At 41.3% G+C, this 17,110-nt stretch overlaps 1 protein-coding gene across 2 annotated transcripts in view; it reads right to left on the reverse strand.

The window, feature by feature from the left end:
* fgd (faciogenital dysplasia) overlaps positions 1-17,110 on the reverse strand; it is a 90,305-nt gene that overhangs the window by 22,693 nt on the left and 50,502 nt on the right. Inside the window, exons 1-4 of one of the 2 annotated variants that reach the window (XM_014025471.1) lie at positions 8,893-9,050; positions 5,120-5,290; positions 2,519-2,720; positions 1,724-2,330 (exon numbers count right to left, since the gene is read on the reverse strand). In XM_014025471.1, the coding sequence (XP_013880925.1) occupies positions 1,724-2,278 (555 nt within the window). In that variant the 5' untranslated portion in view covers positions 2,279-2,330; positions 2,519-2,720; positions 5,120-5,290; positions 8,893-9,050. Of the gene's footprint in view, positions 1-1,723; positions 2,331-2,518; positions 2,721-5,119; positions 5,291-8,892; positions 9,051-17,110 lie in introns of those variants that run through there. The other variant, XM_014025469.1, reaches the window with a different exon arrangement.

The raw sequence follows: 17,110 nt of genomic DNA on the forward strand, positions 1-17,110 counted from the left end.
CCGTTGCTGGGTAGCCATGATACCAGAGCCTGTCTGTATAATGTCTTGTGACGTCCACGGCCTACCCCAGTTACCACTACTGTGCATGTGTGTCAAGGACAGAAAGGCAGATGTGGCAGTGGAAGGTGTCACAGCAGTTTGGAGAGAAAAACAAAGAACAAAAAAACCCCCAAAAAAACGATTAATCAATTATTAAATTAGTCATCGATTATTTTAATAATCGATTAGTCGTCGATTAATCGACTAATCGTGGCAGCCCTAGCTACAACTCAGTCAGTGTGACAGATACTGAGCTAACATAGTAGCTGAGCATCACACCAAACACATACCCAAACTGCTGACAGGTTGAAGAGTAACTGAGTTTACAGCTTTGGTTTGTTTTTCTTCTGTTTTCTGATTCAACATAACAAAATTAACAAATTTAAAAAGGTGAAAGATAACAATACTTGTCCGGCACACGAGTAATTTAGTTTACTTTAGTTGATTAGTACATCTCAGATATTTTATCTGCAAAATGACGCTCCCCTACCACTAGGAAGGGTTCAAAAGTAGCCGACAGCAGATGAAATTCACTGTGTAAAATCTCCATTTAGCTGCATTTTTGCCGGCTAATGTTGCTGCAGCCCAGTTGTACTGGGAAGTGGGACTTTCCCACTTACAAGTCTTAAATTTAAACTGGAACGCCCCTCCAGTGGGAATTCCCTGTCAGAAAGCGGAGAGTTCAGAATTCAAGATGGCAGCTGCTCACTAGAACTCAACAGTGATTAAAACTCTCTTACTGTTACTTTTAATAATATTTCTGTATTTATTTCACATTTAGTCAGTCGTACATGTAGTACTTGTCAGTATTTTTAAAAGGATGTGTTAAAACGCTGTTTCGATTCAGGAAATACCACGTAGAGCTCAGTTATTGTGAAAAGTTTAAGTTAATTACACACCATAACCCTCATGTGGTCCTGGGTGGCACTGAGTTAGACACCCCTGATAAACTGATTAAATGTTTGGAGGTGACCCAGGTGAAAATGGCTGCCACAGCTAATTCACCTCAGCAAACACAAAAATGGCTACAACTCAGTCAATCTTCCACATTTTAAGCTACAGTTTGGTTTGAGAGTAGCTGAATCCCATCTCTGAAATACAGCCTAAGCTAACAAATCTCACAAGATTTTTATTTAAAGTCAAAAAATACAAGATGGCAAGTGGTATGTGCTCCTTCAAGGAATGCTAGCTTCTTTTCCTCCCAACGGATCATCATCCTTTGTCCACTTTCAGCCAAATACAGTTCAGCCTGATTTGAGGTGAAGGTGCTGTTTACAATCAATAGCCGGTTTGAAATCTCAGCTCAGCTGTGGGAAGAGTCCTGCCTGTGGACTTTCATCACCTGAAGCTCCTGTTACAGCTCTAAGGCGAGTGTTTATCCTCTCACATATGGGAAGAGCTGCTTTTAGATAAGAGTCAGTGGCTTGTGACCAACAAACCGAGGCTGGAATAGGCTCTAATGTTTCACGCACCGGTATTCTTTTTTATAATGGCTGGCTTCAAGCTGAGATAATAATACACACAGTGAACTTTTTCCATGACATGAAACCCAGTCTGAGTGTCTGGAGAGAGGCTTTTGAACTAAAGATCCTGAATCACGAGATGTGAAAATTAAAAAGTGAAGCCAGACATGAAATGATGGTGTCGGGAGGTTTATGGGAATGAAAAAATAGAAAGTACTCACTTTGTGCGCCTCTGGGTTTGTGTCTATCAGATACCCAGTCTGTGTGTCTGTGAGAGAGGGGATCTCCCCGCTGCTGCCCTCGTCTAAGTCACTGTCCTCGTCCTGCGTCGAGTCTCGCTTGTTGTCCAGCGTAACGCAGCAGGACACGCTCTCCGTTTCGGTCACACTGTCGTAACGGTCCTCCTCGTCGATGGCGTCCTCGTTGGGGAACACTTCCCCCTCGGCGGCGCACGACGGGCTGTCGATGCCGCTGTCCCGGTTGGGAATCTTCCCGTTCTGCTGCGAGGAGTCGGGACTGTCTTTGAGCGTGTGGGAGGGGTCGTCCTCTCGGTCCCCGTCGTCGTCCAGGCGGACAACCCTTTGCGCGACGTCCTCCTTCACGCCGTTCTCCAGCTCCATGTCGCCCGAGTTGTCGATGCGCATGGAGACCAGGCGAGAGAGCTCGGCCATGCCGTCGGTCCGCTCGGAGGAGCCGAGCGCCAGTTTGTCCACGGGAGAGGAGCCTCCTGCGACCTTTGCCGTGGCATTCGGAGGGAGGTCGGACGCGGCGTCCATTCTCAGGCACAGATGCAGCTGCGACCGTGGGAGCACCCCCAGGATGGGGACCCTGAGAAAACAAAGTGTGCTTTATGGTCATTATTAAAGAAAAATGAATGCATCGTTTGGACTTTGTTGTGGAAACTGAGGAGATGAAACTTTTTTGTCTTAGTTTTATCAACCAGCCTGTTCAGTCAAACATGAAACAGGTGTGATTCCAAACAAGACTTACAGAACAAATGAAGTAAAAACTCTCACCTGGAGTTCTCAAACTTTTCTATGAGCAGTCCAACCTTCTGAGCCTCCTTCTGCAGCTGCGCCTCCAGGACAGGAGGGCTCAGACAGGGTTTGGGTTTAGGCAAAGGAGGGGGCGCCGGCAGGGGTCTCGAGGGTGCCGGAGGGATCCTCTTGGGTTTCTTGTCTTGCCCGAGGGCCAGCAGATGCGCGGGCTTAGGGGGCACTAAAACGTGCACAGGTCCAGGGAGAAAGAGAGGAACGGATCAGAAGAGACACGTGAGGCGTAACAGAAACAGTCAGGTAACACCAAGATATCCAAAAGAGAAAATCTCCATGGCTGCATCCAGGTGTTCAAGATGAGAAAATCAAAAGTTTTAAAAAGAAAAAGGAATCTTGTAGCAGCAGAGCAGAGCACCGACTGTAAGCGACAGCTAACAGCCTACTTCCTTATTACAGAACAGGATGCTGAGGCCAGTGTGTGCGTGAGCCATCACACTTCCAGACAAGAAAAACAGCTCAAGACATAAAAATAAAACACTCCAACCGACATGTTTTTGGAACAAACTCTTCACTGATGCATGCCAGCACACTACAGACTCACTAACTCACTGTCTGGTTCTGGATATTTGCGTTCATTTAGCTTTAGGAAATTCATTTGTCTGAAAGCAGGAAATGAAATTTAATGTCACAGTTGTTAAAGCGAGCACTTCCTCTGTGTCACAGTCTGATAAAAACCGAAACACAGAAAAGTTTTCTTCACACAGAGTTATATGGAGTTAAAATGTGCTAAATGGCCTGTCTGTTCACCGTTTTCTGTGAATGACAATGAAAATCCTTTATTGCAGTTTCAAAAACAAGCATTTTTTATACAATAAAAAATTGTAACTATCAGGTTTTTCTTACATGGTTAATAACGTGACATAAATACAGAACTTAACAATGCCACAGATTTACTGTCATGGAAATATTTTATTTAATATGAAATCCATTATATTTTATTCTGTTTAAAAGTTGTAAGTGTAAAATAAAAAAACTTAATTTTAGAAACAATAATTTTAAATCTGAAAAGATGTCGAAATTAAAAAGAAACTTTAAAAAAATCTTCATTTTGTAGCATTAATGACAGAAAAGCCTTTTAAAACTGTATACCATGTTTATTAATGCCAATGATACCAGACAAATAAATTATTGCAGCATAAAAAAGACAAATTAACTAATAAAATTCATAGAAACCTTTACACTTAGCATAAAAAGTAAGCAATTTTGTGTTTGGTAGATCATTTCTTTGTTATAACAGTTCTTGGCAATAAAACTTATTTCAGGCACCTGGAGGTACCAGAGGCTCAAAACAAGAGTCAAAAACAACAGAATAAGCTGTTTAGCAGAGAAGATTTGGCAAATGTTTCATTTGTGCAACCCACACTCTGCTCTACTGCTCATCCCACAAATGCATGTTCCTTACAAACGTGACACCATTTAAAAGGGAAATGAACAGGCTTTCTCCTTAATATTTTTTCTTCACAACTATTTTACTCCTTTTTCTGTGCTCTGTCCTGTGCACATCCATCAGAGTCTGAGCAGCCACCCAGCAGATCAAAAACAGACAATCAGGACAGCTGAGAGAGTCGTTGGTGCTCCCCTGCCCACACTTCAGGACCTGTACGCAGCAGGAACCAGGAAATGGGCAGAGAAAATCATGACAGACTCCACACATCCAGGACATAGTCTGTTTCAACTTCTACCCTCAGGAAGGTGCCATAGACATACTATAATGTTTATGTCTTATGCTATAGTGCTTCCATCACTCTGTATCTTGTATGTATGTATATTGGAGAGACATCATCAGCCGTAAACAAATTCCTTGTGTGTGTCAACATACTTGGCCAATAAAGCTGATTCTGATGATCTCTTTGATGTTTCACAGCAAAAAAACTTATAATTCCACCTGGACGTATTCTCTGAGCTCACCTAATTCTGTCATATTGGTCTACCTTCACAGACTACACCCAGTCTAATGAGCTCAATCACACAACTCAAACTTACCCATGGCTTTCTAATGATCGCTTTGTTTATGTTTAACGTGAACCCGCTTTTCAGAACTGCTTATCAATAAAATTATAAAACCGCTGGAGTAAACCTTTTCAAACTGGTTACCTGAACTATGAGGGTAAGTTATTTTACCAGACTATGCTGTCTGCCATGAAGCAAGCTACACTTTACCCTTACTGAGGTCCAGTACTTCCCTTAAAACACGACTTCTCTTTTACTGTAACTTTAATTTGCCTGCATAAATAGTCTAATACTAGCAGATATCTGTGATTATTTTTCCCTCCACATGTCGGCAGCAGACCTATGGGTTCAAACCATTTGAAAATTAGGGACAAGTCTGTGTTCGAACGTCCTGGGATCCTCCCCAGGTGCGGCGCGTGCTCATTTTTATCATCCTTCAAATGAAGCTCGAACACAAACACATGGGAACCACTGGCCTCCTTTACGCCGGAGTGACCCACTAAAGCAGTGTGAGTGGCAGAGTGAGGCCGCCGTGCTGCAGAAACGGCTCTGTCAGAGCAGAATAAATGAAAACCTGACAGCGGGGCCCAGATCCTGCTGCGGGAGTTTTACCTTGAGGTTTCTGAGCGGTTGGCGGTCTGGATAAGGCGGAGAGCGGGGGCCGCGGTTTGATGGTGGGCTTGTCGTGACATTGTCTGGCAGTCGGACCTTTCTTCACCAGCCGTGGAGCGCTCCGGTCGTCCGGCGAGCCACACGGGTACTTCAGAGGGGAGGCGGGCAGGTCTGAGGATGAGAGGAGGCTAAATATTAGGAATGAAGGAATAAAATTCATCTAAATCAAGGAGCGGATTTTATTTTTCACAGTCACTCCTGCTGGGGCAAAGCTGTGATGTACAGAGGAAGTAGTGATGCTGAGTGACCTTGAGGAGAGAAGCTGTGCAGCAAAAGTCATGTAGAGGAGGTTCCTGTCTCCATCTGTGTGCACTGATCTGCCCTGAGAATCGTCTCTAAATAGACTAAATGTGTGAATAAAGCTGGGAAATATCACTAAAACTTCAGAGATTTGTTTCATTCTCTAACATCTAACATTGTTTGATTAAAAAAAGCAAATATCTTCATAAAAGTCTCATCTAAAAAACTACTGAAAGGGTTCTGGACGAGTTTAAGATATGTTTCTATATTTTTACTGGATTCAGACATACATAGTTTTAGACACAGATATGTTTTTCTTGTTGCTCAGTAAACGTTTTTTGTGGACTAGATGAACCATAAGGAGACAACACAGCACTGAATGCCCCACAAAACCCAAGATCCTTATCAGGGTCACTCTTCTTGCACCAAAAACTCAAAGTTCCCCAATAAATAAATAAATAAATAAATATATAAATAAAACAGCATCACAGAACAACTAAAAGTAGCACATCGAGGCGAAGAACTGATTTGTTGCCGAATATAAAGGCAGTGAATATGGGTTGCATTTATTTTCAGTGGGCAGAGCAGCAACGTTTTCATGTTTTCTTCACATTCCTGCACAGAAACGGGTCCAAAAATAAAGCTGCAGAGGGAGAAGTCTGCTCTTCGACATCATCACACGACTTTTAAGTGTTTCTCTTCTTTTCTTCTGTTTTTCGAGCAGAAACCAGAGCAGATCTACGCATGTCCTGGTTTCGTTAATCAGAACTGGCTGTGTGTGATGGAAACTAACACTGGTTAATACATGGTTACTAAACACTCATAAAGAGATGCATTTTAATGCCACAAATAAACTTAAGCAGTCTGAGCAGATTGCAGCTAAGGCTGCACAATATAAAACATTTTCAAAGAGCTGTAGCTACAGGTCATTATATTTAAATTACCACACGTTCAGGTACTGCTGATAATAACATATTTGGTCAGTTCACTAGCTTCTCACTGACCTTGATACACACCTGGTTTAGATGAATGTGAGTTTACTGCAATATTAAACAATAATATCTCACATTACAGGTGGTTCTAACATCTCAGCTCCATGTAGTCCGCAGCCCACAGAGGCCACACCCCTCATAGTCCAGGTAGGCTGAATCTAATGGCTGTGAAATGAGACAGTCTGGATGCGTGACCACGCACTACCTCGTCACCATTACGTTTTACATCACATCACCCATAAATGCCTAAAACTTCAAATGCATTGGATCAAGTATTCACACGTCTTTTCAAGCTCCAGCATCAGTAATTAACATCCCCTCGCAGCAGGAATTTCATCAACCTTTGATCTGTGATGACTTTCCAAACTTTGCCATTTTCTTTTTCCTATAAAATTTGATGATGGTGCAATAAATCCTGGGGCGCCATGGTTCGTGAAGGACATTCAGACACATCCATTGTTTTTGGGGGTTTTATGAGCTGCATTTGTCGGCCACATGAGGAGCCCACGAAATGGGACAGCATTCAGCGCGGTGTAGTGATGTGACCAGTCTTTAAAGACCCTCAAAGCCAAAGTACAGCAAACCTAAGGGCTAAAGCTAAACAATAGCAAGAAAAGAAAGTGTCAAACATGCCTTTGTGCAACATGCAGTGAAGCTGTTCTACCATTAGCAAAACATGTGTCAGAAATGTTCGTGCTTTCAGCCACAGCTGTGATGAGGTTGGATTTGTTCCATCTCAGTTGTCGATTTATAAACAGGTCAAAATGAGAATAAGCAATTCAGCCTATTAATGCCTTTGTAACAACAGAAGTTTAAAGATTCTCCATTATGCTTTGGACGGATGAAGAAGTGGATCAGTTTCACCTGGATATTAGGGTTGGGCATAATCGTATCATGTGCAATTAATCGTCAGAAAAACATTAATCGATTATTTTTTGGCACTTGACGAATAATATGATTAATGCCACCAAGCAGACTGACTGGAGATTTCTCACACAATTTAAAAATTGATGTGTATATACTGTAAGTCTGTAATTTTGACACGATTTGGAACAGATTTTTATGAAGAGCAAATCTTTTCCACTAAATTGGTCATGTGACTAGGACATAAGGGTGTCCAGGGGATTAATTAATCGTTATCAGCCAAATACCACAATTAATCGTGATTAATTTTTTTGCCAATATTGCCCAACCCTACTGGATATTCACATCAATTTGTTCCCAATACAATTACAACCAAGACTCGTCTCTACACATCTAACTCAGTGTTTTTTTATTGTCTCCAGGCAGTGGAGAAAACTCAGTCAGTCCACGTGTTTCCATTCAATTTAATTCAAAACCTGAGCGAATTTTTTTTAATTTCACAAAAAGAAAAAAAAAAAAAAAACGAAGAAATGCAAATCAGAAATGTTTCCATTAAGACGTCAATCATTTACGTCAAACATGTGTGTAGTAAACAGGAAGTAAAAGTTGGAAACTCGCAGGGTCCACACATCTCAGGTTAATGGAGAGAAGTTATCAGGAATGTGTTGCTACTATCAAGAAAGTTGTAATTATTCTGTCACATCAACTAGTTTTGGCGGTGTTACTGCTGTCTGGAGATGTAGAGAAAGAAATGTAATTCTCTTCACGTTACAGGAATAACTGAGAAGACGCTGACAGCTGGAGGAGGGTCCTGCTGCAGTCGCTCTACTGCAGGAACAGCTGATCAACATGTGAGGTAAATGTTCACTACGCCAAAACTTATTCGACAAATGTTTTTCCATCTCTCCTTTTGCGCATTAACCCTTTTTTGAAAAACCAAAAACCACCTCAAGCGAGCGTATCAACTTTTATGCAAATTAGAGGACGATTTTTCGAATCATGCTGTTTCCATTCACCTTTTCTGATGCAATGCTTCAAAAATGTGCATTAAAAACATTGATGGAAACACGGCAGTCTTATTTTACTCTCATCTTCATGTGACAAACTGGGCTTCCTTCCCCACACATCTCTGCATCACAGTAGATTTCAAAAACTTCCCTAGTTCTAATACAGATATGAATAAAAACACTGTCCACACCGAGGATCAAAGACCAGATTGTCCTGCAGTCTTCATCAGCCATGACTCAGGTACGAGGCAGGTCAGAGGAAAAAGCTCAACCTATGATCAAGAGAGCTGACATGTCCGACAGACAAATTACTGGCTGGTGAGGAGCTCTTTGACCCAAGACCGGCCAGAGTCTCTTCTGGGAAAAACAAACAGCAGAAGAAGACAGAGGGTTGTTACCTATGGAAACACAGCGCAGCCATGGTTACCTGAGACTGCAGACCGGCCCTCGAATCAAGCTGCTCCACACCAAACAGGAACTTGATGACACAGCAGGGAGAAAGCAGCTGATACCCAAGCTTTAAACGAGTCTAACAAAGCAATTTATAAAACACTCGAGCAGCTCAGGGTTATGGTTTCTTCAAGCAAACGAGTGTGCTGAAGAAATTTACCTTTCGGTGTCAAATATCCAAAGTCCAAAGAATGAGCAAATGGAAACCTCCACCACACAAGCTCGCTTTCACAATGAAAATCCTGCCCTCCCAGTTTTTCTAAAGCACATGTGAGACTATAGTCTCTGCGGTGCACAAACAAACGCACACGCCCACTCTCAGAAGTCCTTCAAAGATCAGTCCTGCATTATGCCCAGACGTTCACCTCCCCGTTCCTGAAACCTGCACCTGCCGGCTCATCGGACAAACTCGATCCGAGGGGAACCCGGTACTGGCAAGGCCTTACAGCCGGCCCGTTTACAGTTGAACTTTGCCCATGACTCACAACCATTTAAAGTGAATTTTTAGGACCCAAGTGATCTGAGAGACGATAACACAGAGCGAAACAACAAACACTCAATCTCTTCCTCTGTTCACTTCCTGTCAGACAGACAGATGAATGAGACAAGAAAAATTAAAACATACTATTCTCACCTCACACACTTCAGGCTAAATAACCTCACGTTTTACGCCTCCACTGATGACCATTATGCAATGAGAGCTGGACAACTGTTTTGAGTTGAAACCTGAAATACCGCATTCCTGTGAGCGTCTGTCTGGCACAAGTATTCAGACACTGTTCAGTGTTTTGGTGACACTTACGACAAACATTACAGTTGTGTAATCCTGACGTAAACTAAGGAATGTAGAGTTTGTATTTGGGGGCGTCAAAGAAAAACAAGCGTTTTAGTAGTTTTATTATCGCTCACAGCCATTAAAGGCAGGCAGTCATACAATTGCCTACGTGTGTGTTCGTTTGTGTGTCTGTCTGCACAATGGCTCATAAATCACTAGGCAGACTTGAATGAAATGTTCAAGAAATAATGTGTTTACAACTGATTCATTTTTTGGAGTCTACCCAATTCAAGATGGCCACCACATTTACCAAAGGCAAGAGTGGTCCTAACTCAGTGAGTATTACAGATACTGAGCTGAAATTTGGTGTGGTGATAGCTTAAAGTAAATCACAACACATATTTAAAGAGCTAACAAATTATGCAAGATCTTTATTTAAAACATCATTATGCAAAGTGGACAAGCATTGCCTCATGGGACAGTTTTATGTTTTGTTTACTTTCCAAAGAATATAGCGAATACACTTGCTTCATAATTTACTCGTCGATGCCTCATTTTGGAACAAACCCCACATTCGTCCTCCGTTCCTTTACCCAAAATAACCTGCTCAGTCTTCCAAGGCAAAAAAAACTCACAAGCACAGCTGCCTGTCAGTCAATGTCAGCCCTGGAGGCGGCCTCCCCTCACTTACAGTCATTTATTGCCCGTCATCCCCAGAGTACAGTCTGTCGTCCCTGTGCTGTCACACAGACAGATCACTTTCAGCAGAGTCTCCCCCAGCTCACTAAAGTCAAGTCCCCCACCAACAAAACCAGGTCCCAGCAGAGATGAGCCGACAGTCTCGCTCCGATAACTTCAACCAGAACCCCCCCGCCGTGATTTCCCCACAGATTCTTTCTGAGTGTGGCACCTCATTATTCCCACGTCCCCAGTTCTTCTCCCTTCATTTCAACCACTTCTTTGTGTCTGTGTCAATGTTTCCTTATACTTTCAGAAACACTTGAATCCGATTTCGACTGCTTCCCAAAATATTCAAAAGATCTCAACACAGCTTTTAGATTTCCCTCATTTCTATTCTCTGACAGACAGAAGAAAGTCTTGCTGCTTTTTTCTGCAAACTAAGGAAAACAAACATAGATATTGTGTAATAAAAGAGGTTGACTGACATTATTATATTTAGCCACGTTTTATCCACCACTACATATATCCTGCAGCCGTTCTATCTTTTCACTTCGTTTATTTCCTCCCTCTGCAGCAGGAGACAGTAATGAGTGTCTGACCCCGATCTACTTCTGATACCCCAAGGATAAGAAAATTACATTCAAACAGACATCCAAAATAGGGATAAATTCTGTTATAGGAAGTACATTAAAAACATTAGGATGTCACAGTGGGTGGAGCAATTTAAGAGGATCAACTCCTCATGCAAAACCTTAGAATAATATTAAAAACAAGCTGAAAGAGGAAATATTGGTGTCAACAATATGCAGCAGCAGTCCAGACATATGTTCAGTCTATAACAATCAGCTGATTGCCTTCATAAAATAACAAAAGCTTCCACTCTTTGTTTGGCACATACACTAACAAACAAACAGAGGGATCAACTGCTTTCCAATGAGGCAGCAACTTATGCAACCTTCTGAGGAAAAATATTTACTGTGCTGCTTCAGCATTAATGGCGTCTAAAGCTCCGTCTGTGTCACATCTTCCTCTCTGCTGGAGGAAGAGGAGCTAAGTCATCTAGTTAGGTTTGTCCTTCGCCCTAATTTAGGTCAGTAGGCACAGCAGGCACGGTGGCATTTCTTTACAGTAAAGTGGGAAGATTTCAGCAGCTCCCTCAGATTATGCGATGTTTGTGGGGGGATAAGAGAAAGAGAAGAAGCTTAGAGGCTAAAAAGAAGATGAGGATGCAGCAGATGAGGCGAGTTACAGCCGACTTCCACGGGAGCAGACAACAAACAGGAACATGCAACAGACTGAACAAACGAAGGAACAATTAGGCGAGTCTGAGGCAGGGGGGTTGCACAACAGAGCTTCAGCTTCAGTCTGAGCTGTAAATAAGGTTAGAAACTAGAGCCTGACTGCTTTAAGTTCCTCTAATGATACGCAAATACACAAAGCTGAACAAGAAAAACTAATATAAGAGAGCCATCACTCCTTGGGTCTCAAGATAAATCAGGTCTCTCTTCGATGCATGTTAGGAAACTGAAGGCGAGGGCATTGCTGTGGCAACCACCTTAATTTATGCTGCTAATAAAGAAGAGAGGTCACAACCAGTGTTGTATAAAGTACCTGAAAGTGATACTTGATTAAAAGTACAAGGATCTTATCAAAAAATTACTTTGGTAAAAGTTCAAGTTTCCACTAAGAATATTACTTGAGTAAAAGTCTTAAAGTATCTGATTTATTTTGTACTTAAGTATCAAAAGTAAACTTCTGACATAAAATGTACTTAAGTAATAAAAGTAAAAGTATTGAGTAAAAACGAGCAGTTAGATTTTCCAAAATACATTTACTGGAAGGTGACCTCTTCAAAAAATATTTTTTTCTAAAGGCGTGCAGCTTTGATTGTCAGAATGATATATATTCATACTTCTCATCCAACCACAATTAAATTCACTCTATCCAGGAGACACAATTTTTCAGGAGAGTATTTTTTTATAATAACAAGCTGAAATGAAATAGGATAAATGACTTTCTACTTCTTACCTTTTTTAAATGTAAGCAGCAGAAAGTACAGATAACTGTGTGAAAATGTAAGAAGTAGAAGTAAAAAGTAGGCTGAAAAATAATTACTCAAGTAAAGTACAGATACCAAAATTTCTACTTAAGTACAGTAACAAAGTATTTTTACTTAGTTACCTTACAAGTCTGGTCACAATAAACTATAAAAAAATGTAATAAAGATGCACTTGTCTTGCAAGTGGATTGCAAATAGAAGCAGAGAGAAGAGGCATTGGTCAGACACTGTAATGTCCTTGGTGTTTGGTGGTTTAAGAGAAGCTGAGGGTGAGATATGACACATTCATCGACCTTTTCCCTGCAACATGACTCAAGGCCGTCACAATCAGAAGCAGACAAAGTACAAGCCAGAGGAGAAGAGTCAGAGTCTACAGTAACACCCGGACCTGACAGAGGAGGCTGATTAAAATCTGAATTTATTATCTTACGACTACTGAAACAGGATTTTTTATAACAGCACGGTGCAGAGAAGTAGGTCTCTGAGACACTGGATGTCCAAAGCATTACTGTAAACAGCCACAGACTGGCAATTAGGACAACACACATGAATACACACACACAAGAGAAAACAAGCGGGTTTCGTTGGAGATGACTGCCCAGCTGTCCCAGAAACTGCCGAAGCCTCACTGAAACCTAGTGTAGTGGCTTTCAATGGTTTCTGTGTGTCGAAATAAAAGAAAACCCTGCTGGAGTCTGTGAACAGGGCAAAGCGGTGCAGGAAAGACCATCTTTTCTCTTGTTGGTACTGATGAAGATAGAAAAAATATCAAAAACCAAACAGAGTTTTCCATTCCCTTAGGGGTGGAGATGTTAACAAACACTATGAGTCATCCCAAATTCCAAAATAGCAAGTTCAAAACAAATTTTGACCATCTTCCATTTAAAGGAGGCTTTCTTGTAATGAGTTTGGAAGCAGGTTAATCCTCTGTGTCAAGGCTGCGTTATTCTTTATATTGACTGAGAGTCTTTGAAGTAGGAATGTATTGATTATTTTATCACATGCTGACAGGTGGGATTCATCAATCACTATGAGAGGCGAGATCGACTAAAACCTGCCTCAGAAGCTGACTGAACACATCTCCACACATACTGTAAATATTGCTCCTTCTCAAAGCCAAGTCTCTTTACTTTACAGAAACCACAAAATAACACTCGATTTGTGTCAATGATGCAATCTGCAAATGTTTTACAGCAGGTTGCGTCGCATTCCACGGCGGCCAAAGGGAAAAAAAAAACACTCGGTAGCTACCAAAAACCGATCCGAGCAAATCACTCCCTTCCCCAAATAAAATGCAACCCACAAGGAGTGAACATTTCACAGGCAACCCGAACACGACTCGTAGGGCCACAAAATTACACCCCATGTTTCCCTCTGACAGAGCAGAGGAGAAACTGCTTTTATGGAGAGCTTGTCTGCTGAATCCTGCTTTTCCACCACGTTTACAATTTGTTTTAAGTTATAACCATATAATTTTGCTTAGGTCGGTTAGCTGCGTTGGCCATTTTGAATCGAACTTTGAATTGAAAAGTTATTGAGTTGTAGATGTACATCCAAAGAGTGCTTTCTGCAGATTTTGATAAAATGTTGTTCTGTGGTCCATGAGATCAGGGGCGGAGACAGAGGGGTGCCCGAGGAGGCACTCACCACCTGGCACCGGACTGGCCACCCCCAAATGATTGACAAGTGGGGTGGGGATGACATGTGGCATTTGAAACATGACCTGTTAGAGCAAAAAAAAAAAAAAAAACATTTACCAGAAACCAGCGCATTTATAGAATAAGTTTTAAATGACGCAGCTTTTTCTGATTAATTCTGATTAATTCAGTCACTATGTCTGCGTAAACATAGTTAGTGTGAAGTGTGTGAAGAAAAAAAATCACTTTTCTGAATCACTGAATTAATAGAAAACAAGTGTGTAACCCCGGATTTATAATGCATGCATCTCCGCTGTGCTCCGCTCCGCTGTGCAGGTCGCAGCTGTGCGTTTCAAGTCCAGTTTACATTACATCCGCTCCACTCCAGTCCGACAGACGTGCAAGAAGCAGATCGCGCGATGAATTCAGTGATAAATGAGGAAGTCACAGCAAAAAAAAATTAATTCTGTGAAAGACGAACTCCAAACACAGCTGAAAACATTGATATAAAGGTTTTCGGTATCTATGTTGAAACTGTCTCGCTGTCGGCTTTCTGAAACTTCTGATTTCAAAATAAAATCCACGTGTATCGTGTGTGTGCACATATGCTTCATGCTACATGTTTCCATCTGCTTCCCAAACAGAACGATACATTCTGACAGCATTTGTGTAGAAATATATCCGTATATTTATTAATATAGCTGCAATTTCGACATTATTCTGAAAAATTATTCCTCCAAATAGTGTCTTATTTTGAAAATACAGATGTTATACTCGTGTCTTTTCCTACTGGTGCGACGTAATCTTTAAAAATTGACTCCAGCGCAGCTCCGGCGTCCGGCAAAAATAGGATCTGTTCTTATTTTGATGGATCGCCGTCCGCTCATCGCCGCCGTGCGCCGCCCTGCGCAGCCAGTGTAAACACGGTCATTGATTATAATGGGTGTGTATTTGCTGCGGAGGTCGGACCACAGCGGAGACGGAACGCAAGCAATGTAAATTGGGGGTAACAGTTCTGGGTTGAAATACCAGTTAAAATAAACTGAGCAACATCTAGAGGCCAGTTTGTAATATAGCAACAGAATGAGCAACTAGAAGAGTTCTTTGTGAATGATTGATGGTTACTGCCACATGGCCACCACACCAAATATTAGCTCAATATATCTTAAAATAACTGAGCTATAGTCATTTGAATCAGGATTCCTACAGCTTAAGGCGAGTTAAAGCTAAGACTTTTAAATACTTTTTAATGCCACTTGAAAGGAAATTTAAGGACAATTTTACAATAAAAACAAATGTGAAAAAAAAATAATCAGAAACAATTTTACCCAAATGTTTATTTTAATGCAAAACAACTAGCTGCGGAAAATTTGGTAATTTGTTTAAAAAATAAATAAATGTTACCAATTATTTTAATATTTGAGACAAATACAGTCTAACTATTTAAAATGTGTTAACATTTTTAAGAACGCTGAAAGATTGATTTAAGACATTTTAAGGCTAATTAAGGCCTTATGTTTGGATTGATGAATTTAATGCCTTTTAAGAGTTTTTAAGGATCCGCGGGAACCCTGTGAATTTAGCAGTGACGATCAACTTGAATATCCAGAGTATTTTCTTTGTTTGTGCCGCCATAAAAAAAAAAAACACTTGGGCCACCCCTGCAAAATATATTTCACTATTCGCCCTTTTGCTGTGGGCAGTGTGCTATAATTAGAGGATTTGCTATTACGAAATATAATCTGACATTTCAAACTTGAAGCCTTTCACATCTACTTCCTCATTTGTGGCTGATAGATGAAATTTTCCCTCTAGTTTTCTTTCAAAATGTGCATCTACGATGGGCTTTCTGTTTACTAATTTGATCCACAATGATCCAGGTTGTGTGCTTTCCTCCTCAGAGCTGTGTGCCAGGTGAGGTGGAAGGGCACCAGTCCCACCACCTTACATCTGTTCCAGGCAGGATGGATGTCAGCATGTGGAGAGGAGTGTCTGCTGAAGGTGCTGACAGTCAAACAGTCCCGGAGCGGGCCAGTTCTACCCAGCACGGGTCAACATGTTGCTCACTCCTGTCTGGACCGGCCCAGTTCGGTTGGTCTAAAGCAGAAAGGGTGTGTGTGTTAGAGAGAGTGTGTGTTTGTGCGTGTTAAGGGCTGGTGACACGATGGTTGAGGGTGAGGAAGCTGCTCTTCTGCGATGATGCACACTGGACTAAGACCAAAGCACACACAAAGAGAACGAAAGGTCACTCACACTCAACAAAGACATGCTCTATTTTTATTTTTTATTTTTGGTGACAAAATCATTTTGAAAATGTCACTTGGCTCCTGAGAAGCAGCATCAGCAATAAGCTCTATCCAGCAAGGAGCATCTGAGGCCAGCAGCTCAGCCTGTCTGAGTTACTGACTGAAACTGATGAGTCATCCAAACTACATAATTTGAGAATACCTTTAAAAGCCTGAGAAGGAGTAGTCTGAATAAACAGTTTGTCTTAAACAGTGGAACAACCGAAATGTTTTCAGGCTGAGGTTTGTGAAGGGCAGAAGCAGCCAAGACATACTAACAAGCAGGAGAAACTGCTCAGGCACAAATCAGTGTACAAGGAGAGGCCTGTTATAGAAGCCAGGTGTACAGACAGACTAATAAAGGCTCCTGTTTCCTCTCTAATGGCTCCTAAAGCACAGCATGACAAAACGCAGCTTACAGCCATGTTTGGGTTCACACATTGGAGAAAGAAGGTCTGCCAGGGGCTACCTACAGCCAAGCATCAGAAACTGCTCACATTATTTAAACATGAAAAATTCTCATTATCCAACATGAATAATGGCACTGAAAAACTATTTATTTTGTTATATGATCAATTTCTCACAAAAATCTGTAAAAAAAAATGAAAGGGTACAATGTCTTTCTCAGGCATATATTTAAATTCTATACCTTAATAATAAAAGTAACTATGTCACCTTCAGTAGTTATTAAAATGTTGCTCTGTGTTACTAAAATGTGACTTCTTTAGATGCCATGTGGAAATGCAGAATTTAACAAACAAAAATGGAATCCAGTATAAAAAGCGAAACCTCATGGAATTTTCTCATTTGGGCGAGTGAGAAAAGTACAACTGCCCCCCCTGTACCTGGCATTACCTTGTTACTTGCATGCGAGGTGGGCTCTATTTGCCACACAGAAATTTTTTAAAAAGTCAAGCATGGTGAAGAGTCTTGCTAAAACC

The sequence above is a fragment of the Austrofundulus limnaeus genome, unplaced genomic scaffold (genome assembly GCF_001266775.1).
Source record: "Austrofundulus limnaeus strain Quisiro unplaced genomic scaffold, Austrofundulus_limnaeus-1.0 Scaffold478, whole genome shotgun sequence".
Lineage (NCBI taxonomy): Eukaryota > Metazoa > Chordata > Actinopteri > Cyprinodontiformes > Rivulidae > Austrofundulus > Austrofundulus limnaeus.